Source organism: Neofelis nebulosa, chromosome 10 (assembly GCF_028018385.1).
Source record: "Neofelis nebulosa isolate mNeoNeb1 chromosome 10, mNeoNeb1.pri, whole genome shotgun sequence".
NCBI lineage: Eukaryota > Metazoa > Chordata > Mammalia > Carnivora > Felidae > Neofelis > Neofelis nebulosa.
This window is the reverse complement of record NC_080791.1, coordinates 65,672,050-65,682,566: the sequence shown is the minus strand read 5'-3', so window position 1 is coordinate 65,682,566 and position 10,517 is coordinate 65,672,050. Positions and strand designations below refer to the sequence as shown.

At 50.3% G+C, this 10,517-nt stretch overlaps 1 protein-coding gene across 3 annotated transcripts; it reads left to right on the top strand.

Annotated features, from left to right (window-relative positions):
• Positions 1-641: 641 nt before the first annotated feature.
• On the top strand, positions 642-6,734 carry C10H11orf16 (chromosome 10 C11orf16 homolog). Of its 3 annotated transcripts, none has more exons than XM_058688167.1 (5): positions 642-750; positions 1,600-1,784; positions 3,076-3,232; positions 5,060-5,294; positions 5,892-6,734. In XM_058688167.1, exons 2-5 carry the CDS (start codon positions 1,618-1,620, stop codon positions 6,641-6,643), a joined length of 1,311 nt encoding a protein of 436 aa, XP_058544150.1. In that variant the 5' UTR covers positions 642-750; positions 1,600-1,617; the 3' UTR covers positions 6,644-6,734. The 3 variants fall into 3 exon arrangements, with proteins under 3 accessions (XP_058544150.1, XP_058544151.1, XP_058544149.1); XM_058688168.1 differs by having other exon boundaries at positions 657-754; XM_058688166.1 differs by lacking the exon at positions 642-750 and adding an exon at positions 770-872.
• Positions 6,735-10,517: the final 3,783 nt, after the last annotated feature.

Here is a 10,517-nt window from a genome sequence, read left to right as displayed (position 1 = left end):
GAAGAGGGGAATGGATGTGGGGAGAAACACTTGCAAATGTCCCAGTGTACTTTTTTTGGTATTCTCCCCTGAACACAGTGCCAGGCACATAATCGGTGCACAATGGCCGTCACATGCCTCAAACACCAGCCTGTTCCATGGACATTCAAATAAGTGCGGAGTCCAGACTTCTGTTCCCTTGGTCGCTGGTGTCCACTCCCATCACCCCCAAGTGGTAACCACAACTCTGCTCTTCAGCAGGGTCCTGTCTGTTACAGAAAAGTTGTGCCCACATCTTTAGTTATTTTGCTTTAAACTACAGATACATTCTATCTTAGAGTCCTTTGGCCAGTCAGGGGCTCACCCGACCTGGTCTCCTGCCTGCACAGGGTGGAGACAGATCAGTAGCCCCTAGTCTCTGTAGGGACAGTTCCCTCCCTCACAGGACTCCCCTGGGTCATGAGGGCTTCCCACCATGACTGCCTCTTCCAGCAGTGGGAAAGTCTGAACTTTGGGGAAATGAGGCTGCAATGGGCTTTCTCTCTAATGCCCTTTCTCCCCCTCTTCCAAGAGAAACCCTCTCCTGTCTCCCCTGCCATGTCTCCCAAGGCCCCCTGCCACTCCTGTGCACGTGCTCAATACACTCAGTCCACAGTGTTCCTGCTGTCTTGGATCCATGGCAACCTGCTTGGCAACCAGGAGTCAGTTGGGCTGAGGCTCTGAGCTCCAACTGTCAGACGGGCTGAGGCTGAGGTGGAGGAGTTTGGGGCTGTAAGTCCCCTTGGGGTCAGCCCTGTGGGCTTGGGCAGGGGAAGACCCTAACATAACTCTGGTGGGCTGGGGCAATGGAGTGTGATGTTGGGAGCGGGGTGGCAGCTGTCACCTCTAAACAGGTCTGTGGAGGACACAACCCTGGGATCTCAGCTCTACCTGGGGCTAGTGTTAGTCCTGTGGGCCACTAGGTTAGGAAGGGAGTCTGTCGCTTAGGTTAGGGGTCAGTTTGTCATGAGGGTTAGGCCAGTCATATTTGTATTGTTTTACCTCCGGGAGTCCCTACACCTGGGGAGAAGGAAAAAACCAGCACACATTGAGCTGCTTATAAGCCAGGTGCATCCCATATATTCTCTCCTGTGCCATAGCTGAAGCACAGTGGTGGAGTGAGCACGCAGCCTGCAGGCTGTGAAGGATTTAAAGCTCGGTTTCTCTGAAGTCACAACTCTTCCCCCTTTTTTTTTTTTTTTAAATTTTTTTTTTCAACATTTTTAATTTATTTTTGGGACAGAGAGAGACAGAGCATGAACGGGGGAGGGGCAGAGAGAGAGGGAGACACAGAATCGGAAACAGGCTCCAGGCTCCGAGCCATCAGCCCAGAGCCTGACGCAGGGCTCGAACTCACGGACCGCGAGATCGTGACCTGGCTGAAGTCGGACGCTTAACCGACTGCGCCCCACAACTCTTCCCCTTTCAACCCCTCCTGTATCTTCTGAGCCAAGGTTCTCAAGGCGGGTGATTCAGAGAACAGTCTGTGGGAGCAGTTGGAGGCTGCTAATGGCAGAACTGAGCCCTGCTCCAGCCAGCAGCCCTCTGCTGCAACTCAGGTAATGGTGTGCTTGTTCTCAGGTGGTTTCCCTGAAGGCCATGGAATCCTCTGCGGGGCCCAGGATTCCTTTGCCCAAATACTGCAGTGTGGCCTCAACCCTGAAGTCCGCCTCCTGGGCTGGTGCTGCTCCCTGCTGGGACTTCTCCTTCACCTGCCCCTTTGCCATCCAGGCACCCTGGCTCAGCCGGCACATCCCCCTTACCAGGTACTAGTCGCTGCACCTCTGGCGGAAGTGACGTGCACCACCCCCCCACCCTTTGTTCCCCTCTGGTGTTGGCTCTCGATGGCATATCATGAGGGAGACAATTTGCTTCCTGGGAAGGCTGAAAGGGTTTCTTCACTGTGTGGGCTAGGAGTTGCTTGGGGTATTATGTCACTTGTGTGTAAACTGTACTCCTTGTAGCACTTAGTAGAGGGTGGCAGGTGTCAAGGTTAGACGTGCAAGAGAAGGCAGTCAAGCATTCACCAGTTAAAGAGTTTCTAGCTCATTTTACCATTAACCAAGAGACTTGCCCCAGCACTGTGTGAGAAATTAGGGTTTCTGCAACCAACAGCTAAGGCGAGGTCTCCAGGTCCCTCCACAGGTCCCTCCACAGGTCCCCTCAGTATCCCTCGGTTATCCTGGCCTTTCCTGACTAATTTCCTCCGTGGGCTGTCTAAAGTGTGATTGCAGAAGAGGGAAAGGGAGCTCAGCCCTCAAGCACACACAAGTGGTGTCAGTTCCAGGGACTCACTTGTGTCCGTGACACTCAATTCTGTTCCGCCCAGGTTAGGGACATGCCAGCTTGAACCCTTAATAGCCCAGCTTTCTGGATTCATCTATGCGGACCTTCTCGTTCAAAGCCAGAGTTAAGCATCCCTGTATCCAGGCTTTCCCACAAAGTAACCAGCTGCTTCAGAAAACCCATGCCCTGACTCAACCATCCCACACCCCCACACCCCTGGTTTGGCCCTGTCCACAAAACTTTTCAGGAGTGGCTTCTCCTTTATTTCTGTCTCTTAGGCCCCTAGTCAGCTCCTCCGTGCTTCCCTTGCTCAAATAGTTCCTCCTCCCTTCTGAGCCCACAAGCATCCTTCCAGTTTTACTCCTTTGGCACTAGCATCGAAACACGCATATGAATCTATCCTGGATTCCCACGCGCCACCTTAGGATTTACCTCCCCAGTGGCCTTTCCTGGTCTCCTGTTCAGTCTCAGAACCAGTGTTAATTCACTTGAATATATCAAGGCGAATCACATTTTGATGACCTTGAAGCAATTCTCAATCCCCAAACGATATTCCCTTTCACTGTCCTCTCCTTCTGCCCCTTCCAGCAGTGTATCGTAGCATACTGGAAGCCACAGATTGCCAGCCACCTTTCACATGGATTTCTGTTCCATATAGCCTTACATGTCATACACATGCCACGGCGCTGCTCAGATCTGTGAAACGTGTTTCTCGATGTTTTCAGGGCTTGATCGTCTCCATTCCCTAATTCCATTTGTGTTTTTTTGCAGATATGCATCTTACCACCCGTGTCTCCACATTGCTGACTCCGCATGGCAGGGGCCTGGCTGGTTGGGAAGAGTTGGAGATGCTGCTGACACATGGATCCTCGCAAGAAGGGCACCAGATGGCTTTTATTACTGGGCTCAGATAAAGGCTGCTCCAGAGGCAAGTTCCTCGCACGTCCTAGCACCCTCCTTTGGGTGGCCCTGTCACACCTGCTATGCCTCAGCTGTGTGTGTCCAGCAGTTCAGTTTCTTGGATAAGCACATGTCTTTTGTGGCCAGGTTCCAGAAGGGAAATGTAATGTCAGTGAGTGTATCAGTCTTCCAGGGCTGTGTAACAGAGTAGCACAAACAGGGTGGCTTAAATAATAGAAATGTATTATCTCTCAGTTCTGGAGAGTGAAACCCAGATGTTGGCAGAATTGGTTATTCTGAAGGCTATGAGGGAGAATATGTTCCACATGCCTGTTCTGATTGACTTCTGGTGGCTTGCTGCCAATCTCTGCTGTTCCTTGGCTTGAAGAAGCGGCACCCTAATCTTTGCCCCACCTTCAATTGGTATCTTCCCTCTGTGCATGTCCGTGTTCACATTTCCCCTTTATAGAAGAGCATCAGTCATTGGGGGTCACCTGGGTGGCTAATTTGGTTAAGTGTCTGACTCTTGATTTTGGCTCAGGTCATGATCTCACAGTTTGTGACTTGAAGCCTCCCCCTCCCCCGCCCCCACCCCCGCATTGGGCTCTGTGCTGACAGTATGGAGCTTGCTTAGATTTCTCTCTCTGGCCCTCCCCTGCTTGTGCTTTCTCTCACAAATAAATAAATGAACTTAAAAAAAGAAGATCAGTCATTGGATTAGGCAGCCACCCCCCTCAGCCTACCATGACCTTGTCTTCACTAATTATGATCCTATTCCCAAATAAAGTCATATTTGGAGGGGTTTGGACTCTAACAGATGAATTCGAGGAGGATACAATTGAACCTGTGACAGTGAAGAAAGTTTGCAGTAAAAAGTGCTTTGTTCAGGAAAATTCAATGTGTTGAATTATGTGCACCAGCCTAAAGGAAAGAAACAAACCCCTCTGCCCACACATGTGCCTCTGTACCTGTACACACGGAAGTGTGGTCCCCCACATGCTGGGAGTCAGACCTACCCTGTACTTCAGTGGCTGTTTACTTCTTTGGGACTTTTTTCTCTTCTTTTCAACGTCAAACTTCATGCATGTGGATTCATGGAGGGAAGACTAGTGTGAATTTCCGTTCAGAAGTCATTTTGTCATTTTTCCAGTAACTAAATGTGAATTTCAGTGAAATATTAGCACAGTTTTGTTCAAGTAATAGGGTTGTCTCATGATTAATTTTTTTGTGATTAATTTGTAACCAGAATTTATTTCTCTTTAAAATCATACCGAGTTCTCAAAACAGCACGTACTTTCAGTAGCTTAAGTACTTCCCTGCCCTCTCTTTTATGATGTCCACTTGCTGAGCCAAACCTATCCTCACTGATGTAATGGCAGTGCTGAGGGCTGCCCTCATGTTAGGCCACAGCTGCTCCTTGCCCATGTGGGTGTGGGCCTGTGGATGCATATGCGACCCCTGGTTGGTCTTGGATGCAGGGACAACATTTTTGGGGAATGCTAGGAGGAGGGGGAGTACACTGGGGAAAGATCCAGAGGACGCAGATTATCCCTGGGAATTGCAGGCCAAATATATAGGGGAGCAAAGACAGACAGGAAAAGAGGAAGCGAAAGGAATGGCAGGAAGTGATAAACAAGAGTTGCCCATGGTGAAAAGAGGTCGAGGGAAGAATGTCCACACCACAGCCGGCCTGTCCCTGTCTCTGTCCCCTGGCCCTCACTGTGAGTAAGCCAGCCCCTGGGCCTGGTTCTGGGAACTGTAAGCCAGCCCCTGGGCCTGGTTGTAGGGAACTGCAGTGCTTCCCTGTTCTACTTCCCAGTGCCACATCTTACGCTGAGTGTTTTCTTTTCCACAGTTGGAGAGACAGGGGGCCCTGCTTGTGGAATTTGAGGTTCCCACTGCCACAGACCCAAAGCTGCCAGCCCAGCGGCAGAGTGTGGTCTTAGAAGAAGATGTTATTCAGTTCTTGCCATGCGTAGAGCACTCACCACGGCCAGGGGACAAGGTGCTTGCAGCCTGGGATCCAGACCAGCAGCGGTATGGCCCTGGCACAGTTCTCTTGGGCTTGGAGGCGAGAGACCCCCTGAGAGGTAAGGGGAGCTGCTCTGACCTATCAGTCCCCGGAGGGAGCTAGGCTGGTAGGAGAGAGCCAAAAGTGTTTCAGAGGGGAGTGTAGGGTCTTAGAGGTGTTAAAAAAAAAAATCCTCACCCCCTCACTTGCAGCTTAATCGTGGATGTGGCAACAGATAAAAAAGATCATAACTTTTGCATTATAAAATGCTTTTCATCGGGGAAAAATAGCCTAAAACTATTATGTCTAAATAGGTTAGCTAACCTATGGTGCGATGGGGCCACACTCATGACGGGTCCCCTATCAAGTCATCAAGGGGACAGTCCCCTCTGCAGGGTGCACCAGCTAGCATCGTTGCAGTTTAGACAGTGAGAAGGGGAGGCCTCTCCTCTTTCCCCTCTGAGGATGCATTTTGACTTTGACCTGAAAACTGAGACAGGGAGGTACCTGCAAGTGCAATGGGAAGTGGCAGTAGGTAGATAGGGGGCGGGTGAGGGAATGTTCTGGGGAAGGCTCTCCAGGGAGGGGAGGCCGGCGGAGCAGAGGCTGCTCTGAGGTTTGCTTTGAGGCCATGACGTAGAAGAGGTCACTGACAAAATGTTGCTCTGTTATGTAGCATCAAAAGGAGGAGGAATTACTGTTCACTTCTGGAATGGCAAGACAGCTACTGTGCCTCTGGGCCAGGTCAGGTGGGTGCCCCCAGCTGTGTGGAAGAAGGCTGTGGAGAGGCTGCACAAGCCTTTAACCAGGGAGCACCCCGGGCCCCTCCTCTGGGCCCCTTGCTGCCCTCCGCTGGGACCGGTCGCTGGATGTGTCATCAACGGGCTTTCTCCAGGCGCTCTGTTCCTGGGCTCGCCCTGCCTCCCCCAGGCCTGCTGCCGGCTGCCGTACCAGACCTGCCTCTGCTACTGTCCCTGGGCAGGACCCACCTGGTGGCCTCTAGCCAGGACCTCAGGGGCCACAGCCACAGAACATCCAGGGGTGGAACTAAAGCCCACAGCACAACTTTTGCCTCTGGAGGGTCCTGCAGAAGAGGAAGCAGTAGCAGTGCAAGCTCCCATGGGTGTTTCTTCCTCTTCTTCCTCCTCTTCGTTCTCTAAATCCTCTTCCTCAGAAGATCTGGAGATGCGCCTCCCGCAGAGGCTGGCGGTGGACAGCACAGTCAACACAGACCCTATTCTTCTTGAGAAGTCTCTGAGGAGGCAGGGTGCCCTCTGCCAGCCCGAGTGGAGGTATTGGAGGAGAAACAGGCCTGAGCCCTGTCCTGGGAAGCCAGGTACAACACCTCCTGAGATCCCTGCTCCCTTCCCTCCCATGTATCTCTTAGGAATCTCATGCATGTGTCCACTGTACTGGGATTGGAAGTAACACTTAGGTGTGTGGCCATGTTGAAGGGGAAGCTGGGACAAGAGGGAAATAGTGGGTTTCCATCTGAACAATAAAACCCACTAAGAAAAGATGGGTTGATCTTTGTGTGAAGGTGTGCATCCCTATTTAACAACTGTATTTTCCTTCTTCACTTGTCTGTGCTGACAGGGCACTGCCATTGTCTGCTTTGGCCTGCCCCATACCCCTACTTTTTTTTCTGGAGCCCTTGAGTTTTCTCTAGATGAACAGTCAAAATGCCCCCAGGTGTCAATTAGTCTTCAGTGTCCCGAGAAGCACAGAAACTGGTCTTTAAACATTGGTCGTCAGGCCTTACTCCCCAGATGGTCCCTTTAGTAAATCAGAGTGGGGAGAAGCAGGGCCCTGCGTCATGCTGCTCACTCCTTACAAGGGATTGTAATCCCAATGGCTTACAAAGGGATTGTTGTTGGCAATCCACAGCCATCCTCACCTTCACCTTGAGCTATGAAGTGTGAGACATGCTCCCCTCATAGGTTTAGAAGCAGTCTATCGCTGACATGCCTCACCTCTGTCAAATTTAATTCCCAGTAAGCCCCAGCAAGAGCAGAAGCCTAAGTCAGCTGGCAGAGGTGGATGGGATGAGCCCAGCCCTAGACCAGATTCTTGGGGCTAACATCCAGTGGACTAAATGAACATTCAATCTGAGGCAGGAGGCTATGTGGTTAAAGAATACCACTCCTAAGGGCTTGAGGATCTTGAGGCACCACCCACATTGGGACCCACTGTGTGTCCCTGTTTAAGGCCACTGCCCTATTTCCAGGAGAGCTGAGGCTCAGCCAGAAGGACCTCTGAGCCCCTGAGGATTTCAATCTTGCCCCAGGGGTAAAAACTTTATCGGTCTTCAGTTCCAGAAAGTTAAATTATTTCTACACTGAGAAACTTTCTTGGTGACTCCTGGGCCCCTGGGCTTTGGGGTGGTTGGGAATGGACAGAGGTTGGCTGCTGTTGGATTTAAACTGAGGGCTCTAGACCTTCTTTGGTTTTCAAGATGGGGATCTTTCCCCCACCTCTGAGAGGGGGGTAACTAGAGAAACAAGAATCCAGCTGTGTGCAGCTGAGCTCCTCCTCCCCTGAGAGGAAACTCTGTATTGATAATATAAAGGGGGGGGGGGCAGGTCCTTGGGCTCCTGTAAAATAGGTCCCTGATCTTACAGTGAGAGGCTGTGACAGGTACTGGCAGAAGCTACTTGGAAACAACTGTTTCTACCAGATATACCCTCTCTACAAGTGATATTATAAAGAAAATGGTGCCCAAACCTAGAGTTTTCATGCTAAATTCTCCGTAGCTTCCACTGCCTCCTGCTTCAGCAGACTGGAGAGAGAAAAGCTGTACCTATCCGACAGAGAGGAGTTTGTAGGGAGCAACTGAGCGGCACGGGGTTCAGTTTCAGGGAGGAACGCCAGAGGGGTAACCAGAGGGGACACGGAGGTCAGACATGCCCCAGGCACCAGTCTGCCTTCCCACTGCTATAGCTCTGCTCAGCACAACATTCCACCTAGACTGGTTCCAGACCTGGCTAAGTACAAACAAACTTCCCCTAAAGCTCTTCTCTCCCTCTAGTGCCCAGCCACCCACATTCAGTCTCTCTGCCCCTCACCACATTTAAACAGCTCCACTCTGAAGTGTTTTGTTCCCTCCCAAAGCTATTTCTAATTGACTATAAAGAAGATAAATATGGTGCCTGCAGGTACTCAGCCTGGTTTGCCCTTAGGTATTAGGTCACTTGTTACACTCCAGGCAAAGGTTAATTCTTAGAGCTCAAACATGAGGATCACAGGACCTGCCCTCTCTCAGCTCACAACCCTGTGCCCAAAGCTATGGGGAATATACTCGAGTCTGGGTGTGGAGAAAGGGGCCATCCCTGACCCTTGTCACAGGTGGGGCATTGTGTGCCATAACTAGTGAAAAAAAGGTGCCAAAAACCATATGTGCACCAGGGTTGGGAACAATGGCAAATGCCAGAACTTTCCTTTTCTCCCCTCTGGATTTTGTATGCTTTTAAGGAAATCTGCTACTTTGCTTCTCCTAATTGTGCTTGATGGCACCGATCAACTACCGATGTTTGACAGTCAGTCTTAGGCTCTGCCTTGTAAGAATCCCCTCGTGTGGGTCCCTCTGCCCTCCACACTTGGTTATTTTTGAGTTACCGTTTGATCCTCACATAATAATTCTGGAGAGGTCAGGTTGCTGGCTACCCAGTTAGGTTGCTCTTCTCCCATGCTTACAACCTAAACAGGATTCAGTCTGTGGTTTTCAAAGCCAGGACAGGGATGGATTCCTGTAAAGCATTCCTTCCTTTTTAGATTACTGTCCTATTCCCCTTGGAGTCACATCTCCCAATGTTTTGTTGTGCCTTGTTCAACCTTTCAAAACTTGTTTTCCCAGCAGCTTGCCACCTTTTCTTTGTGATCAGTGTGATTTACAAGCTCCTTTGACAGGTGGCAGTTGGCTACCTTTGCTTCCCATACCGGCTGGCTTGAAAATCATGACTGATACTTTCTCCACCCAGTTCCAAATGTGGCTATCAGATATAACCTACCCAAAAAGCATAATGGCCAGAAATGACTACCAGACTTTATTTCTCTTTACAAACAGCAGTGCCAGACACGTACAGATAGTTCAGAGATTCTGGGATCTGTGATGTGGTTCTATTTCAGTCATCAAGACTCATCCCATGGTGGCACACACAACATAAGTAATTAAATTTGGGGTTTAGGAACAAGACGTGGCATCATCTGGAAAGAGAGGGGCGGCAAACAACAGAGGGTACGAACTGTAGTGGTGGGGAGAACCAAGGAGCTGGTGCTGGAAGCAAGCGGCATGAAGCGGCGGCAGAGCCAGAGGAAGCTGAACACAGAAAATGGAGCCAGGGTACAGTGACACACGGGAGGGAAAGGAATGGCCCTCAGAACAAACGCCCTGAGGAGCCAGGTAAAGCAGGATGGTCGGGAAGGGGCTTCTCAAGGACTCCTTGCGTGGTTCTTCATGCTCCTTTTGAGAACGAAAAATCCCATGCTCTCTTCCCAGGAAAACACACAGACCCACGATTTTGCATTCAGTTTCAGAAGGCTTACAGAACTCACAAGGCTCATCACCGTCTCCTTGGGGAGGCCAGGATCCCACTGAAATGACACTTTACCCTAGGGTGATGGGCATGGGTCTGCTTTATCAGGCCTCTGTCCATGGGAGTCCGTTCCTCCCTAGGAATGCTAATATAGCTCTACATAAAACTTAGTTTTCATCATATAAAATATTGGCATTCATCCTGAGGAAAGACTTGTTACATTCTGAATGAGATGAATTACCAGGCAACCAAACAGACAGATGCAATACTGTTGACACGGTACCTTAAAGAAGTTTAGGGCACATCAAGGACTTTTGAAAACCAGTGACTTTTGGGGCACCTGGGTGGCTCAGTCAGTTAAGTGTCCAACTCCTGACTTCAGCTCAGATCATGATCTCACGGTTTGTGGGATTGAGCCTTAGGTAGTGCCCTGTGTCAGGCTCTGTGCTGATAGCATGGAGCCTGCTTGGGATTCTCTCTCTCCCTCTCTGCCCCTCCCCAGTGCACATAAATAAATAAAATCTGTGACTTTTGAGCCTTATAATTATAGTCAGCATAAGACTCTCAGGATTTTTTTTAATAGGAAGCTAAAAGAGTAGTGGTGGTAAATACGTGAGGAGGCATTACAAAGTGGTTGACAAGTCCTTCTTCAATGGACGGAGGCAGAGTGCAGGCCTCAGGTGACAGTCGAGTAAGCAGCAGCATCTTCACCTGTTAAGACTTCCTGGCAGATGAGCGGCAGGAAGGCACCTGCTGCAAGGGGCACAGGA

What these genes read in the sequence shown, in the direction of transcription:
- C10H11orf16 (XM_058688166.1), top strand. Translation starts at nt 825, where the DNA reads ATGGAGTGTGATGTTGGGAGCGGGGTGGCAGCTGTCACCTCTAAACAG. An exon ending in CGGCACATCCCCCTTACCAG is followed by an intron (nt 1,785 to 3,075) that starts GTACTAGTCGCT and finishes GTTTTTTTGCAG; the next exon opens with ATATGCATCTTACCACCCGT. An exon ending in GGCGAGAGACCCCCTGAGAG is followed by an intron (nt 5,295 to 5,891) that starts GTAAGGGGAGCT and finishes TCTGTTATGTAG; the next exon opens with CATCAAAAGGAGGAGGAATT.